The following is an 18,884-nucleotide window of genomic DNA, read 5'->3' on the forward strand; positions in this document are numbered from 1 at the left end:
CATAGGGGGCGCAATCGGTCGGGGTCTGGTCCGATTTCCCCATTCTCCACCACGCTGCCTAGTATGCAGAGGCGCGTGGTGTTGAAAACGCACTTGTCCTCGTTGTAGGTGAGGTTGAGTTTTTGTGCGGTTTTCAGAAACCTCGCGAGGTTTGAGTTGTGGTCCTGTTGGTTGTGGCCGCAGATGGTGACGTTGTCGAGATAGGGGAAGGTTGCCTGCAAGTGGTGGTCATTGACCATGCGGTCCATCTCCCTCTGAAAGACCGAGACCCCATTCGTCACCCCAAAGGGGACTCTGAGGAACTGGTAGAGGCGTCCGTTTGCCTCGAAGGCGGTGTACGAACGGTCCTCTGGTCTGATAGGGAGCTGGTGGTACGCTGACTTGAGGTCGATGGTGGAGAACACCCGGTATTGGGCAATTTGGTTCACCATCTCGGATATGCGGGGTAGCGGGTAGGCGTCTAGTTGGGTATAGATGTTGACTGTTTGACTATAGTCAATCACCATCCGCTTCTTCTCGCTACCCCTCACCACCACCACTTGGGCGCGCCACGGGCTGTTGCTGCGTTCAATAATGCGCTCCTTCAGGAGCCTGTCTACCTCGGTCGCGATAAACCGCCTGTCCTCCCAGCTGTACCTCCTGCTTTTGGTCGCTATTGGCCGGCAGTTAGGGGTAAGGTTCGCGAATAGCGAAGGCGGCTTTACCTTCAGGGTAGCCAGACCGCACACTGTGAGGGGCGGCTGGGTCCCACCTAAATTGAGCGTGATGCTTTGGTGGTGGCACTGAAAATCCAGGCCCAAGATCACGGTCACACATAAATCCTTCATAATTAACAGTTTAAAATTATTATATACAGTGTCTTTAATGGACAATCGTACCACGCAGTAACCCGCAATAGTCGATATCTGGGTTTTGTCGGCCATAGAGATCCTGCCCTGAGTAGGGACTATAGTTAGAGAGAGTCGTTGTACCAGATCAGGGTGAATGAAGCTCTCTGTGCTCCCGCTGTCAATTAAACATTTAACCTTGCACCCGTTTACCTCAATGTCCACCATCGATTTGGATAGTGGGTGCGGTCTGGACTGGTCCACTGTGATCGACGCCACTGTAGGGCCCTGATCGGGACAAGATGGTGGGCCACACGAGGCCGGGTAAGATGGCGTCCACGCTGTCTGCTCGCGAGATGGCGGACACCACGAGGTCGGACAAGATGGCGTCCAAGATGGCCGCTCCCACGGCGCGCACGCGGCGGTGGCGGTTTTGCCTACGGGGTTCCCTCTGCACACCTTCCCAAAGTGCCCCTTCTTACCGCACTTAAAGCAGGTGGTGCCTTTCGCCGGGCACAGGTTCCTGGTGTGCTTCGGCTGCCCGCAGAAGTAGCATTTGGGGCCCCGATGCGTCGCGGCGGTCGTAGGGCTTCTGGGGGGAGAGCAGGGCCCCGACGGTGTTGGGCTACCGGGCGGGGAAGCAGAGGCGGCGTGGGCCGCGCGGCCTGCCGAGTAGGAGTCAGAGTTCTTCTGAGCCACATCCAACGATCGCGCTGTGTCCACAGCCTGTGTCAGATCTAGGCCCGTTTTCTCTAGCAGTCTCTGCCGGATGTAATTAGAGCTAAGGCCTGCGATAAAGGCATCCCGAATCAGCTCGTCTGTGTATACCGTGGCTTTCACGTCTTTGCATTTGCAGTCTTTGCCAAGCACTTTTAGGGTGACTAGAAAGTCCTCTAGCGACTCTCCGGGTCGCTGTGTGCAGGTAGCAAGCAGGTGCCTGGCGTACACCTCGTTGGTAGGCCGCTGATAGTGGGCCTTTAGAATGTTGCAGGCATCCAGGTAGGTGGCGGCGTCTTGTATGAGTGGCAAAACCCGGTGGCTTACCCGATTCTGTAGGATCCCGAGTTTCACATCTCCGGTGGCTTTAGAGGCTGTGACGGCTTCGGAGTTGGCCATAAAGAATTCCAAGCACTGGAACCAGTGTCCAAACCGTGCCGATGCATCCGAAGCATGCGGGTCCAAATCCAAGCGTTCCGGTTTCAAAAGTTGATCCATCGTTAAAATTTTGCTAATAAAATTGATGCGCCTCAATAACTTCAAGACTCGAAGTTAGCAGAATAAAACAAGGCTTTTATTAGCAAAGAAAAGATGCCGGTGTCTGCACCTAGCTTCACCTAGCGTGCTGCTGTTCTACTGCAAGACAAGCCTGGACTTGTCTTAAGTAGGGCCAGGTATGGGTGGAGCCGGCACACAAAGGGGGCGGTGCCCTATACACAATACAAGGTACAAACACCGGAGCAGGCAATACAATATATACAGTTAACTACAGAGTCTGATGAATGGCATATTTCATCACATACAGTAGTGTAAGTGATGAGTCAAAAGCATTTAGAAATCAATAAGCACGCCACTTATGGATTTCTACTGCCCCCTCAAATTGAGTTTCACATATTCGGGAACCTAAAGGTTAACACCATCTCCCAATGGTCACTGACTTTGATCAGTCTCTGAGTACAAGCACCTACCTTGAATATGTGGTTGTTGTAGAATCGATCCTCTAATTGTGCTGCCCAGTCTGCAGGGTCTATACCAGAAACTGAAGTAAATGAGGGGAGGGAGGGAAAGAAAAGAGAAGTGCGTTGCAATGAAAAATATAGAAATAGTTACAGTACAGAGCATTCATTTGAAAATAGTGAAGCAAATTTAACCCTTTAAGAACTAAGTTAGCATTTTTGGTGCTTAAAAAAAGCTTTATCTTTTTAAGAGCTTAGATATGTCTTTTCATGTTACAGCATTCAGCACAAGCTGTATAATTGTAAATGCTTGTTGTAAGATTAATGTTTTATTTAATTCTCACAACTGTGTACATTAATAATGGATTACATTGCAGCTGTTCCAACATCCACAATTACCCTCACTGCACTGCATATTATGCGAGTTATATATTGTGGCTGCACACTGAACTGCTTATAAAATTGTAAGCTACTTTAAATTATTTAACTCTTCCAAGTTCAGTTTTGAACCACCCATTTTATAGCACACTAGCTGAAGTACCCGGCATTGCCGAGGGAACTTAAGAATCCTCTGCAATGTTTATAAAACTGTTTATAAAACTGTTGGGATTGAAGAACTCTTTCTAAGCACCCAGGAGGTGGTTCTTTAACTTAGTTTTTTGTTAATGGGGATCGCCAGTAGCCATATACTCCAGGTTTTACAGTTTTCCTTCTATGTGAATTTGGAGGTAGCAAGCGGAATTATAATTTTGCAATGTTATCATTGACATTAATGTCTAATTTTTGATCTCAATCACAAATATAAAAATGCACCTTTATTTCTCTCAAGTTCATATTATAGTTACAGGCATTGATTCCATGGGGAACAAATTGGATATCGGCCGGGTGCAAATTTTAGTGCCCGGCGCTAATTATTGCCTCCGACTGCAAAATTCATCTCCAGCGCCCCATGAAGTGATTGGAGCACTAAATCAAGCGCTACACACCTCTCTTAGGGCGCTAACGTCAGGGAACGAGACGCAACCTCAGAGCGCTACTGAAGCTCAGGCGATGTCAATTACCCTGGTACTCAGACAGACTGGCACCGTCCAGTTCTTAAAGGGGAGGGGCCATCTTGCTGCACAGCCACACCCTGCTCATTGCAGCGTTTGACCTCGGCCTGCAAGCACCTACAAATATTCCTCAATCATTTCTGATGGATACTCAGAGGCCCAGGGAGAGTGCTCGCCACTTTAGCGACCAGGCTTTGGTGGCTCTGATTGGGGTTGTGGAACGACGACGGGCAATGCTCTTTCCAGAGAATGGTAGAAGGCCATTGCCCTGCGAGTTTACAAGAGACTGGAGGGAGGTTGCCCAGCATGTGTCATCACGGAGCCTGGTCCAAAGGATGCATACACAGTGTCGTAAGAATTCAACAACCTCACTCAGGTGGTCAGGATGAGTACCTGCTTTTCAAAACCTCTACATCCCACCATCTCAACCTCACTCTGTGCACAGACGGTGTAAATACCCAAATGCCCAACACTCACCCAACAACTATGGCCATCTCATAAAAGTCACATGCACATCCCACACCTTGCACACATTAACGGCTATTCAACTATGGTAGGCACATCTGCCAAACACATGGCTGCACACTCACACGGTGTCCCCTTTCTTGCAGGCCAAGCTTTCACATAACCGCAGAGAGCAACAATGGACGGGAGGAGGACAGGTAGAGCTGCACCCCCTCACAAAATTGGAGGTGAGAGTCCACAGACACATTGCCAGCCATGTAGTCAGCGCTGTGGCCGTTGGAGAGGTCGACTCCCTTGGGGACAGCAACAGTATGTCCATCAGCTTTCTCTCCTCTCTCATACCACTCGCCCCTCACAACACCAGCCTTTTACACTTTCAATATAACTATACTGTCTCCAGTCCTAGCTCCCTTCCTGCCACCCTGCCTACACTTTAAAGCTACTCTTGTACCCTCCTGCTTTCAAATAGTGAACCACCAGCTGACCAGCCTGTCCCTCAGCCTCCCAGTGGCAGCGACGTGCCAGAGGAGGAGGAAGACGAAGCCGGAGCCTCACCGCCTGCGTCTCGCGAGGGTGGCTCTCCCGACACTGGGGCCACGCGTTCACTGGAAGGGATTAGGGGGTTTGCATCTGATGTGGGTGAAGCTCCAGGACCCTGCGGGCTGTAGCAATGCCATGGGGGAAGGCAAGCTCAGGTGCCATCTCCCCGGAGGATGAGTACATGCACGAGTTCTGCTGCACAGGACTCAGATGAGGATCTCGATATAGCGGTCATGAATACTCAGGCTCTGAGCATGCATACGGAGCTCATGGGTGCAATGGCAAGGGTGCCCAACAGCATGGATGCACTGGCTAGGAGCGTAGAGAAGTTCGCGGCCAGCACAACTGTCATCTGTGCACAAACCCTTGAACCCATCCTTGCCTCGGTGCAGAGGATGGTTGAATTGCAGGGAGACCGTGGGGACCCAGAGCCCATGCTGCATGTAATGGGTGAAGTGGCAGGATCTATTACAGCACAGGCCGAGGCAACGCAACGGCTTAGTGCTGGAATCGAGTCATTGGTTGGTGCCATCCAGTCTCAGGCTGCTCTCATGCAGTCTCAGATTGATGCCACGCAAGCACTGACTGCTGCCATCATCGCTGGGTCGCCCACTGTCCACCAGGGATCTGACTGTGCCGCAGCAGGCCAGCAATCTGTGCTCGAGCAGATTGCACAGGATGCTGAGGTTCTGCCCCGGGGGAGTGTGTCGGTCGAGCAGGAAGGTACTGTCCTCTCTCAGGATGACAGCATTCCTGCTCCCATCACTGCCACTCCACCATTGCACTTGCCACAGCCTGTAACACAGCCAGCCCAGACTGCTGCCGCCCATGCAGAGTTGGTGCAGTCTGCAGCCGGGCCCTCCAGGCTCAGAGCTGGTCGAGGGCATCCTTCAATGCCATCTGCAGTCGCTGGATCCAGCAGCCTTCCGCCAGCCTTGCTGCAGCCACTGGGGTCACATTATGGAGGAGCAGCAGGGTGGGAAGGGAGAAAGTGCGCAGGGGATGGAAATCACCGTCGAAGCGCGGAAAGTAAAAATGATCCAGTAAATGGGGGGAATGTTTGTGGCAAAGTTTGATGTTCATCTTAATATATTGTTCACTCTGTTGACACTTATCTCGATGTGTTAAGAACAAGCTTTGTTAGTTAATGAATTGTTGTGTTTCTTTGCTATTGTTTATGCTAAATAAATAAGACACAGTTTGTCAGATAAATAAAACATTTTATTGGAACTTTACAACTTTGCTCATTTGTCTCATTGGAGCTTTGCCCGGCAATAGGGGCTGTGCGATGCTTGCAATGATGTGCTTGTTCATCCCAGAAGCCATCTTCTCTGTCATTCATCAGAAGCGGTGTCTTATCAGGCGTTCACGGACGGCCCTTGCAGAGGCTACATTGTGCGCCTCCCTCCCATGTTGGTGCTGCTCATCCTCCTCTTCATCCTCCTTATCCGCCTCCTCCTCCTCTCCCTCTTCCTCCTCCTGAGGTGGTGCACCAATCCCTGGTAGCAATGGCTGCGTCCTCATATTTGCGAGGTTGTGAAGCATGCAACACACAACAATGAAAAGCGAGACTTGCTCAGGAGAGTACTGCAGGGCTCCTCCAGAGTGGTCAAGACACTGGAACCGTTGCTTCAAGACACCGATCGTCTGCTGAATGAGGTTCCTGGTGGCGCTAAGGCTCTCATTGTATATGAGCTCAGCAGGAGTGTTGGGGTTACGGAGTGGTGTCATCAGCCAGGTGCAGAGTGGATAACCCTTGTCCCCGAGTGGCCAGCCACGAGGTTGATGCGGTGGTTGGATGAGGTCTGGGACACCAGTCTGGCGCAGGATGAAAGCATCGTGGCTGCTGCCAGGATAGCAGGCATTGACAGTGAGGATGCGCTATCTGTGGTCGCACACCAACTGCACATTCAGAGAGTGGAAGCCCTTGCAGTTGCGGAACACCTCTGCATTTTCATGAGGCGCCCGCAATGCCACATGCGTGCAGTCAATGGCATTCTGAACCATGGGGAAGCCCACTATCCAAGCGAAGCCACATGCGCGTTCACGCTGTTTGTCCCAGGTCATGGGGAAAGAGATGTACTCCCTTCTCCTTTTGTACAGAGCATTTCTGACCTCCCGGATGCAGCAATGGACAGCGAACTGGGAGATATTCGCTATGTCCCCAGTTGAAGCCTGGAATGAGCCGCTGGCATAGAGATTCAGAGCCACATCACCTTACATGCCACCGACGGAGACGTCCTGGTCCTGAGCTGAGGCTGCAGATCTGGTTGCAGGAGGACCACCTCCTTGCTGAAGCGCAGCCTTCTGAAACACTGCTCCTCGGACAAATGAATGTAGGAGAATTGCTCCCGGAATACCCTGGGAGGGTAAAGTCTCCTGTGCAGAGGCCTGTTGACCCTCCTCCCTCTGGCCATGTTTGCCACTCTCTCCTGTGCAGAGGCCTGTTGACCCTCCTCCCTCTGGCCATGTTTGCCACTCTCTCTCTCCTGTGCAGAGGCCTGTTGACCCTCCTGCCTCTGGCCACGTTTGCCACTCTCTCTGCGCCTCTGCTGCCTCCGAAGGTGAAGCTGGAGGATGACGCCCCGAGTTAGTACAGCCCCCATTTAAACTTGTAAATGTGGTAAATATGAAGCTCAGAGAAATAGGAACCTGAAAAGTGTTGCTCAAGAACAAAACTCTTGTAGGACAGTGTTAAATCTCTCCAGACGTCTCTCTCCCTCTCAACCTGTGTATGCCAAATATTTTGCCGACAAGAAAAAGCAGGAAGCGCACGCCTTTAAATAGCACCCCTCAGCTCCTTGCCGACTGCAAAACGTCCCCCTCTACCTGTCATTCCTAGCGGCAGGCGCTAAGGCGGGGGGGAGAATCAATTTCCGGTCCGGGGTGCTATCGTGACGTTGCACGCTTGGATGATGTCACGCTCTCCAGGCGCAGGAAATCGTGATGGTAGTGTTTAGCGACACCGCAAAGCGTCAGGTCAATTTCGCGGGCAGCGCTAAAATCGCTGCACTCGAGCGGTAAGTCATTAGCGCCCCCCAGAGGCGCTAATGCGAGGCGCAAAGCAACCCAATTTTTCTCCCCCATGTGTTGTAATGACGTCAATTAGATGGCTGACACAGGGCATGTTCAGAGACTGTTGAGCTATGAGCATCAGGTTCAAAAACAGGCAAAAGGTATCAGATGTTTTAAAAATGGGCCCATTGCCCTTTGCCCACTAGCAATCAGGGCAACTAGTGAGACATGGTCAATATTTCTGTTCATTAGGATGGTTATCGCACACTTGAGGGTCTGTTGTAACACGAGTTACTTGATCAACTTAATTTACCAGCACACGGAATGATGCATGATGGAGATACAATTTATCTCTTGTTCTATTACATTAATATGGAATTGAAGATACTCATTAAACAGAAACAGGAATGCATACATAAAAACCTCAGCCATTTTAAAGATAACATCACTGCTTATACACTGCCTAGTACAATTAGCCTCTCTCAATGCAGTTCATACATCCATATCAAGCTCCACTAGCCATTCTCATAAACATTCCATCAGTTAGCTTATAGTAAACTGTTGCCTAGTAAAATTACTACCTGTTGATTTTCATAGAATCATATAGCACAGAAGGCGGCCATTCAGCCCATCGTGCCTGTTCCGGCTCTTTGAAAGAGCTATCCAATTAGTCCCACAAGCCTGCCCTTTCCCCATAGCCCTGCAAATGTTATCTTTTCAAATATATATATACTAGCTGGAGTGCCCGGCGGTGCCGAGGGTTTTTTGAGGGCATGTTGTTATGAAAAAAGTAGAAATAATTTTGATATATATAAAAGAGTTTGTCTGTCTGTCTGTGTGGGAAGGAGAGAGAGAGAGAGAGAGGGAAAGAGAGAGAGGGAGACTGGGGGAGGAGGGAGAGAGAGAGAGAGACTGGGGGGAGAAGAGAGAGACGGGGAAGAGAGAGAGAGAGAGAGACTGGGGGGAGAAGAGAGAGATGGGGGGGAAGAGAGAGAGAGAGACTGCTGGATTTAGTTCGGGATTAGCCTGGAGAGAGAGGGGGGGAAGGAGCGCCTCAGGCCTGGCCCGATGGACCCCTGCGAAGGAAAGAAGGAAGGAGAGCTCTCCCTCCCTCTCCCACCCCCTCACTCTTTCCCTCCCTCACCCTCTCCCTCTCCCTCCCCATCTCTCCCTGCTTTACTCTCTCTCCCTCCCTCCCCTCTCCTCTCCCTCCCTCCCCCTCTCCTCTCCCTCCCTCCCTCCTCTCCCTCCCTCCCTCCCCCTCTCCTCACCCTCCCTGCCCCTCTCCTCTCCCTCCCTCCCCCTCTCCTCACCCTCCCTCCCCCTCTCTTCTCCCTCCCTCCCCCTCTTCTCTCCCTCCCCCTCTCTCTCCCTCCCCCTCTCCTCTCCCTCCCTCCCCCTCTCTCTCCCTCCCCGCTCTCTCTCCCTCCCCCGTCCCTGCTTTACTCTCTCTCGCTCCCTCCCCTCTCCCTCTCTCCCTCCCCCTCTCCTCTCCCTCCCCCCTCCTCTCCCCCCTCTCCTCTCCCTCCCCCCCTCTCCTCTCCCTCTCCCTCCCCCCTCTCCCTCTGCCCCCCTCTCCTCTCCCTACCCCCCTCTCCTCTCCCTCCCCCCCTCCTCTCCCTCCCCCCATCTCTCCTCTCCCTCCCCCTGTCTCTCTCTGATTTCCTCTCTCTCCCTCCCTCCCCCTCTCTCTCTCCCTTTCCTCAGAGCCCGGACGCGGTGACCCGAAGCCCCCGTGTGCGGATCGGCGCCTCAGGGCCGGCCCGTGCATGGCCTAGCGCGTGAGGCCCGGCCCGACTCACCTTAGCTCAGGTCCCGCTCCGGGCCGCCGCCGACGTTCACGCGCTCGCTGTCTCCCGCCCCGCCAGCCTTTACCAAGATGGCGGCGATGGCTACGCTTGGCTCTGTCCCGCCCCACCAGCCTTTACCAAGATGGCAGCGATCGCGGGCCGCTGGTTTGGAATCGGGCCCAGCGGGACGGGCGGTGCCTAGCTCGGGCGTGGCTGGCGAGGAGCGGCCGAGGCTTCGAGGCCTGAGGCCTGCAGGCAGCTCATCCACCGCCGAGGGGGGGAAAGTCCGAGTCCCCTTTGCAAATGGATTTTTTTTTCTTTTAAAACCAACTTTTTTTTTGCTGGAAATCTATATTTCATATCATTTAATCCCCATTACCATTTTTTTAGCTTGAGGCCCGGCAGGTGTTTAATGGCCGCCGCTCAGCTCCCGCTCCCGCACTAACAGCAGTTTGAATGATTAGGCCCCACCCACCCCGTAGGATTGGTCAACCTTCACGTCACTCAACGCTAATGAGCGGTAGGATTGGTCAGCCGCTAATGAGCGGATTTTGTCTTTTTTTTTAACGTTTTTTGTATAGTGTCCGAACAATCTTTGTCTGACCAAAAAGTAAATACGCCTATGAGACTCCCCTAATGATAAGCTTTCTTTTGATATAACATGCGTGTAGGTACGCTCTATAACTTTTGAGTGTATAACGGACAGACAGACAAACAGACAGACAAACAGACAGACAGACAAACAGAAAGTTACTATTGAATCTGCTTCCACCACCCTGTCAGGTAGTGCATTCCGGATCACAACAACAACAAAAAACTGTCCTCATCCCCCCCCTGGTTTTTTTGTCAATTATCTTAAATCTGTGCCCTGTTTATCAACCCTCCTGCCAGTGGAAACAATTTCTCCCTATCTACTCTATCAAAACCCTTCATAATTTTGAACACCTCTATTAATTTTCCCTTTCACCTTCTCTGCTCTACGGAGAACATTCTCTAGTCTCCGCATAACTGAAGTTCCTCATCCCTGATACCACGCTAGTAAATCTCCTCGGCACAGTCTCCCAGGCCTTAACATCCCTCCAGTTTGTAATTTTCCCTTCCTTTCAGGAAGATGGTCACCCTTGTGTAAGGTTTCTTGGACACCAACTGCCCTCATGGTTCATTAAAGACCGCTGACTCTAAGTATGTCAGCACAGCTGTTTCACCATCTGTCCCGACCAGATGTCTACACGCATATACTTTCCCACACGAGTCGCTGGATGACAATCAGGAGTTGGAACTCTGGCTAATCCTACATCCGACAAATTAATGTTGGAAAATGTCCTAAGGTAGTGCACGGAAGCGTAATCAGCCAAAAATTGACATTGAGCCGAAGAAGGAGATAGCACGGTGGCATAGTGGTTAGCACTGTTGCCTCACAGCGCCAGGGACCCGGGTTCGAATCCGGCCTCGGGTGACTGTCTGTGTGGAGTTTGCACATTCTCCCCGTGTTTGCGTGGGTTTCCTCCGGGTGCTCCGGTTTCCTCCCACAGTCCAAAGATGTGCGGGTTAGGTTGATTGGCTATGATAAATTGACCCTTAGTGTTAGGGGGATTAAATGCGTGGGGTTGCGGGGATATGGTGGGATATGTGTTGGTGTAGGGGTTGCGGGGATCGGTGCAGGCTCGATGGGCCGAAATGGCCTCTATCTGCACTGTGTGGGTTTCTGTGATTTCTGTGATTAGGAGGGCTGATTAAAAAGCTTAGTCATCGAGGTAGGTTTTAAGGAGGGCCTTAAAGGATGGGAGAAAGGCGGAGGGGGAGTGAATTCCAGAGCTTAGGGTCGAGATGGCTGAAGGCATGGCCGCCAATGGCATGGCGAAGGGAGTGGGGGATGCACAAGAGGCCAGAGTTGGATAAACAGAGATCTCGGAGGGTTGTAGGGCTGGAGGAGATTACAGAGATGAGGAGCGGGGCTATGAAGGGATTTGAACGCAAGGATTGGAATTTTAAATTGGAGACTTTGGGAGCCAATGTAGGTCAGCGAGCACAGGGGTCAAGGTATGAAAATGATTGGAGTTACCTGTCCTCTTATGCAGCAGATCCTCAAAATACATGGCAGCAAACCCTATGATGTCATCCGGCTGCTGCCTCAGCACCTCTCTGGACAGCCCCTCCAACAAATTCCCAAAGCCACGGGGAATCCGTAGCGTAGTGTTGGAAAACGGCACTGACATACTGACACTACCTACTAAAAATAATATGCAATATCCCACCTTCTGCTAATGTGGATTTTTAGCTCTCCCTGTCCTGAATGTAATTAGTCTCTGCACCCTGTCCCAGTCACAGACTCTGACCAGTGGGCCTAGATCTCCATCCCTAGTACTAGGCTTGATCCTCCCTCTCCCAGTCCCAGGTCTGTGCCTCTCCCCCAGTCCCTGGTCTCGATCCCTCTCCCAGTTCCAGGCCTCAGTTCCTCTCCCAGTCACAGGTCTCAGTTCCTCTCCCAGTCCCTGATCTGGATCCCTTGCCCAGTCCCAGGTCTCAGTTCCTCTCCCAGTCCCAGACCTTGATCCCTCTCCCAGTCCCAGGTCTCAGTTCCTCTCCCAGTCCCTGGTCTTGATCCCCCTCCCAGTCCCTGGTCTTGATTCCTTTCCCAGTCCCAGGCCTCAGTTCCTCTCCCAGTCCCTGGTCTCGATCCCTCTCCCAGTCCCTGGTCTCGATCCCTCTCCCAGTCCCTGGTCTCGATCCCTCTCCCAGTCCCTGGTCTCGATCCCTCTCCCAGTCCCTGGTCTCGATCTCTCTCCCAGTCCCTGGTCTCGATCCCTCTCCCAGTCCCTGGTCTTGATCCCTCTCCCAGATCCTGGTCTTGATCCCTCTCCCAGTCCCAGCTCCCAGTCTCAGTTTCTCTCCCAGATCCTGGTCTTGATCCCTCTCCCAGTCCCAGCTCCCAGTCCCTGGTCTCGTTCCCTCTTCCAGTCCCTGGTCTCGATCCCTCTCCCAGTCCCTGGTCTCGATCCCTCTCCCAGTCCCTAGTCTCGTTCCCTCTCCCAGTCCCTGGTCTCGATCCCTCTTCCAGTCCCTGGTCTCGATCCCTCTCCCAGTCCCTGGTCTCGTTCCCTCTCCCAGTCCCTGGTCTCGATCCCTCTCCCAGTCCCTGGTCTCGATCCCTCTCCCAGTCCCTGGCCTCGATCCCTCTCCCAGTCCCTGGTCTCGTTCCCTCTCCCAGTCCCTGGTCTCGATCCCTCTCCCAGTCCCTGGTCTCGTTCCCTCTCCCAGTCCCTGGTCTCGATCCCTCTTCCAGTCCCTGGTCTCGATCCCTCTCCCAGTCCCTGGTCTCGTTCCCTCTTCCAGTCCCTGGTCTCGATCCCTCTCCCAGTCCCTGGTCTCGATCCCTCTCCCAGTCCCTGGTCTCGATCCCTCTCCCAGTCCCTGGTCTCGTTCCCTCTCCCAGTCCCTGGTCTCGATCCCTCTCCCAGTCCCTGGTCTCGTTCCCTCTTCCAGTCCCTGGTCTCGATCCCTCTCCCAGTCCCTGGTCTCGATCCCTCTCCCAGTCCCTGGTCTCGATCCCTCTCCCAGTCCCTGGTCTCGTTCCCTCTCCCAGTCCCTGGTCTCGATCCCTCTCCCAGTCCCAGCTCCCAGTCCCTGGTCTGGGTCCCTCTCCCGAGGCTGGGTCCTGGTCCTGTTCCCGGTGCCGGTTCCCCGCGGCTTGTTTCTCTCTCCTTTCACCACCCGGCCGCTGCCCGGTTGCCAGGCGATTGTTGAAGCGTTGCCTGGAAACGCCTCGCTGGCAACCAAACTACGGAGCGCGCAGCGGGTCCGAACAGGAGAAACGTGAAAATCAAAACCTAACTGGCACCGATGGGATCTCAATTTCTATTTTGATAATGTCACCAATAATCAAATTAACAGAAGAGACTGTTAATGCACCGTGACTTTTTGGTCAATATTTTTTGTAAAGTTTAACAAAATAAGCAGATGTGAGTAAACAGTGGAACTATAGTGCGTGCACACCTCGAAAACTAACCAGAGCTGACACAGCCTCAGAAACAAGCCTGTAACATATGGAAATAAGTAACTATACTGAAAGTGCTGTAGGATATGGGACTGTAACTTATGCTGTAAATATTTCCACCATTCCTTCACTCATTTTGGAGGAAAGAAGCAAGAAGTAGGTGAAAGCTTGAATGGGATGCCCGTGCTGAAAGCACAAGATTTATTTTTGGAGTGATCTGGGGAATTTTGTGACAATTGCTTTAATTTTATTTCCTGCTGTGCTGCTTCTGGGATAAATGGGTTTCCCAATGGGAATCTCTCCCCCACCCCACCCCGCTCTCCCCCCTCCTCCCCATCTGAGGTACAGGGAATAAGGAGAAACAACAAAAAGATTGCGGCCGGTTAAGTTGCACAAGTCATGTTCTGTGCCGACCTGCTGGTGCCCACAATCCTGCATCTGCGGACAGAAGGGAGTTGACCTGGCTTTGACAAATGATGAGTTGTCAAGGACACTGGGAGAACTCCATTGCTCTGCACTGAATAATCCATGGTATCTTTTATGTCCACTTGAAAAGGCACATAGGGACTCTGTTGAAAAGACAGCAACTCCAGCAGTGTAGCAGTCCCTCAGTATTTTACTGAAATGTCAGCCTAGATGCTGGTGTGGAGCTTGAACCTACAATCTTCTGACTCAAATGTGAGCAACGAACCATTAAGCCAAACTGACAAGGTGGACTGTGATAGTAGGCCCGATGCCACAGATATGTGTGAAGGCCTCACGAACCGTCATGCTGGATGTTTCTTCAGAGCCACCCCAATCGGAGCATGTCATGCTTTACATCGTATTGCATGAAAGAAGGTATTGCACAGAATGTACTGCACAGAAACCATTCAGCTCAACTGGTCCGTGCCGGTGTTTATGCTCCACATGAGCCTCCTCCCACCCTACTTCATCTCACCTTATCAGCATAACCTTCTATTCCTTTCTCCCTCATGTGTTTATTTAGCTACCCCTTAAATGCAGGTATGCCAAGATGTTACAATTTTGGACTCTTTTGCACCCTTCTTATTCTAGATTATTCTGATTCCCTTTATCTTGGAGAACTCTCGTGGCAAAGTCCCAACTTCCCATATCTTCAACAGTGTCTATCTTAGCCTTAGGTAAGCTTCCAGTAATGCACCCGGCATAACAAAACTGAAACCCCGTCTGCTAATTGCTTTTAGCTACTGGAGTTATCCCTATTTTCATAGTATTTGTCTCGTATTTGATAAGTGAATAAAACAACACACTTTCAGACCTCGTTTCAAATTCAACGCCATTAAGCAAATTTATTTAGCAAAAGATGAACGAGCAAAAAAGTAAAAAAATTATGCAATTATATATTTACAGTAGAAAATTTAATTTATGTCACTTCTTGAAAATTGCAAATCTAAGAACTAAACTAGTCCTTTATCAATAACTTACACAACCCTTTCTCTTCTCTTTTTGAATTTCCTATCATGGTGGAAGCCTACATTAATCTAAACTGCATCTTGGAAATTTCAAACTGGTTTTCATTCTTTCAGCAGTTTCAAACTAACTGGTTCCTTCATTTAAAGAATCTCCAGGTTGGTTCTCAATTTAAACCCCTTTTAGATATCCTGGGAAAGATTTACCAGACCTTTCTGGATTTTGAGTATCTGCCCATTCAGAGTTAAAAGGGAACATTTCTTCAGTTGTTTACAAACTGAACAGAATTGTTTAAAGTTTTAATTATTTTTCACTCCAGCTGACAAAAATGTTGTATCATGATAGACCTGATCCAGGAATCTAAACTTCAGGTGTTCTTTTAAACTGGTTATGTACGGTGACTGGATTTAAAGGAACAGCCACTAAATCAAAACTAGATAAAAATGCTATATTTGGAGGTATGGTTGCACCTTCCTGGCAATGGCTGTGGGGGAAATGTCTTCATGGGGCTCTGGCCAGATGCAAAGTCGTGCCATCTGCTGTAAGATTGCCTACTGCTACCACAAGGGTTGGGCTGACACAGCCAGTAAAAGAAAAAGAAAGACTTGCATTTATATAGTGCCTTTTATGGCTTCAGGGCATCCCAAAACATTTTACAGCCAATGGAGTACTTTTGAAGCATAGTTACTGTTGTAATGTGCAACCAATTTGTGCACAGCAAGCTCCCACAAACAGCAATGTGATAATGACCAGATAATCTGTTTTTAGTGATGTTGGTTGAGGGATAAATATTGACCAGGACACTGGGGAGAACTCCCCTGCTCTTCTTTGAAATAATGCCATAGAATCTTTTACGTCCACCTGAGACGGCAGACGGGGCCCTCAGTTTAATGTCTCATCCGAGAAACGGCACCTCCGACAGTGCAGCACTCCCTCAGTATTACACTAGCGCATCAGTCTAGATTTTGTGCTCAAGTCACTGGAGTGGATCTTAGAACCCACAACCTTCTGACTCTGAGGTGAGAGCGCTACCACTGATCCACGGCTGAATGGGCAATCTGCACATGGGGATTGCTTTCCCTTCATTTTTAGTTGTCACTTCTTAATCCCCTGGCAGTTCATCATTGGCAAAGGCTGCTAATGAGTTCAGATGCCTTTTAAACCTTTTAGAAAAAGTGTCTCCTATTTGGAAGACTCCCCTTTAATTGTGCCTATCTCTTTAAATTCCTCCAGCTTGCAGTTTTTCATTCCCACCACTTGTTTGTTCCTCACACCAGCCAAAATATGCACCTGCAAGAATTAGGCAAATAAGCTGACCCAGGCGATTTGGGTGCTATTATCACATTGCTGTTCAGTGATGCAGGAATCACAGAATTTTAGTCCACAGAATGAGGCCATTTGGCCTATCAGACCTCTGCTGGCTCTCTGAAAGAGCTAGCCTTAGTCCCATTACCCATGTCCTTTAGCCGTGCCCCTGTAAATTCATAGAATCACAAGGGGAAATTTTAAAATGAGTGCGCATGTGCGGGTGAGGGGTTAAATGGGCAAAAATTCCAATTGTGTTGGATAGCACACTCCAGCCCGCAGAGTACCAGATTTTACCGAAGCGGGACAAGGGGCGGGCAGCCAACCCGTTCCCAGGAGGCGGGTTGACATTTTAAATATGCTAACGGCGGCCTGTTGGGTTTCCCTTGTGGAGCACAATTTGTGAGCCAGGAGGAGCAGGAGTGTTTCCTCCCCGGCCCCCAAAGTTCCCCCACCATTAGACTGCACCCCCCCGCCCCCCTCCCACCCCATACAAACCCTGCCCCCTGGGGTCGGGGATCGGACCCCCCCCCGGGATCGGATTCCCCCCCCCCACCCCGGGATCGGATTCCCCCCCCCGGGATTGGACACCCCGGGATCGGGCTCCCTCCCACCCCACCCCGGGATCGGACCCCCTTGGCCCTGAGGCCTCCTCTGGAGTGCTCCCCACCTGACTGGAAGCCAAGCCTGTCAATCACGCTGACTTCTGGGAAATAGCACTAATTCTTGACCTTGTACACATGATTTACTAAAGTAGCGGATATCAGCTACATCAAATTTCTATAAAAATACCATGACTGCAGAGTTAGAAACCCATTCACTCTGTACAATAAACATGTAAATGTACAGATATTCCCAACAGATGATTGTTCCTAAATCCCCTTCCAGCTCACTATAGATAGCACTCCCAGCATTGAGTCAGAATTTTCTCAGCTCCACTCTAGGGCTTGAGCACATAATCTAAGGCCTAGGATTTGACCACATAATCTAAGATTGACACTTCAATGCAGTAATGAGGGAGCACTGCATTGTTGGAGATCCCATCCTTCAGGTGTGAATGTTAATTAAACTGAGGTCTTGTCAGCCTGGTCAGGTGAATGATAAAGATCCTACTTGAAGAAGAGCAGGAAGTTTTCCTCGTGCCCTGGCCAACATTACTCACACAACCAAAAGCAGTTCAACTAATTGTTCATCTCAGTTGTTGTTTGTGGAACCTTGCTGTGTGCAAATTGGCTGCTTGTGTGCGCCTGCATAACAACAGTGACTGCACTTCAAAAAGTAATTCATTGGTTGTCAAATGCTGTGGGATGTCCTCAGGACTTGATAAAAAGCAATATAAATGCAAGTTCTCCATTTCTAATTTAGATCTTATAATGTGGATGTGATGAAATATATGCCTTCATTAGCCCCTGTGTTTTACCTGCTTTGTATTGTGTGTACCGCCCCCTTTTTCGTATTGTGTGTATTGGCTACGCCCCTGTCTTTTGTCATATAAAGGTCTCAAGAGCTGTATGAGTCATTCTATCAGACGAACCCGATGTGGAAAGACCTGCAATGTTCTTAGTGATTAAAAGCCTTCAGTTGAATCCTTTAAACTCCTTGTCTTTGAGTTATTGATGGCACATCAATTTTAATCACTAAGAACATTGCAGGTCTTTCCACATCGGGTTCGTCTGATAGATTTTAATAATTTATTTTAATAATTTAGATAAATTTTAATCACTAAAACACCAAGATGGATCGACTCCTGAAACCAGAGCGCTTGGATCTGGACCCCCATGCCTCAGACGCAGCCACACAGCTCGGACACTGGTTCCAATGCTTCGAATTTTTCATCGCAAACTCATCCACCGCCATAGCAGCTGCAACTGCCACCGGAGACGTGAAACTGGGAATCCTGCGAAACTGGGTGAGCCATCGGGTCTCCCCTCTCATCCAAGATGCCACCAGCTACGGGGATGCCTGCACCATTCTGAAGGCCCACTACGTGCGGCCAATAAACGAGGTGTACGCCAGGCATCTTCTGACTACTCGCACGCAGCGGCATGGTGAGTCACTAGAGGACTTCATGCTAAGCCTAAAAGTACTGGGCAGAGACTGTAACTGTAAGGCCGTGTCTGCCATCGTGTACACGGAGGAGCTGATCCGAGACTCCTTTATTGCGGGCCTCAGTTCAAATTACATTCGGCAGAAACTGTTTGAAAAGGAGGGACTGGACTTAAAACAGGCTATGGGCATAGCGCGATCGCTGGATATGGCCCAGAGGAACTCTGAATCCTGTTCCTCAGGCCACGCGGTCCACTCCGCCTCGTGCGCGCCGTGGGGGCCGCCATCTTGGAAGCCATCTTCACCTCCCAGGTCTCAGGCCAGCCCAGCACCATCGGAGCCCCAGCCCCCACCCAGGAGCCCCACTACTGCCGCAATGCATCAGGGCCCGAAATGCTACTTCTGCGGCCAGGACAAACACTCCAGGCATCTGTGCCCAGCGAAGGGCACCACCTGTTTTAAATGCGGGAAGAAAGGACATTTCAGCAAAGTCTGCAGAGGGAACCCCGCCTCCAACTCCGCCACCACCGCGTGCGCGCCGTGGGGGCGGCCATCTTGGAAGCCATCTTGTCCACCCTCATGGAGTCCACCATCTTGCCCCGACTACACGGACCTCCAGGACCCACTGGTGGCCTCGATCACAGTGGATCAATCCAGGCCGCATCCGTTGTCTAGATCGATGATGGACATAGAGGTAAACGGGAACAAGGTTAAATGCTTGATTGACTGCGGGAGCACCGAAAGCT

General features: G+C 50.8%; 1 protein-coding gene across 1 annotated transcript in view; it reads right to left on the reverse strand.

Moving 5' to 3' along the window:
* Positions 1-11,980, reverse strand: part of LOC147100399 (uncharacterized) — a 354,033-nt gene extending 342,053 nt beyond the window's left edge. The window contains exons 1-2 of the mRNA XM_085968064.1: positions 11,425-11,980; positions 2,513-2,583 (exon numbers count right to left, since the gene is read on the reverse strand). Coding sequence (XP_085824190.1) covers positions 2,513-2,583; positions 11,425-11,578 — 225 coding nt within the window. The 5' untranslated portion in view covers positions 11,579-11,980. The remainder of the gene's footprint in view (positions 1-2,512; positions 2,584-11,424) is intronic.
* Between the last annotated feature and the right edge of the window lie 6,904 nt (positions 11,981-18,884).

The sequence above is a fragment of the Somniosus microcephalus genome, chromosome 26, assembly GCF_052327205.1.
Source record: "Somniosus microcephalus isolate GS21.2 chromosome 26, FLI_Smic_1.0, whole genome shotgun sequence".
Classification (NCBI taxonomy): domain Eukaryota; kingdom Metazoa; phylum Chordata; class Chondrichthyes; order Squaliformes; family Somniosidae; genus Somniosus; species Somniosus microcephalus.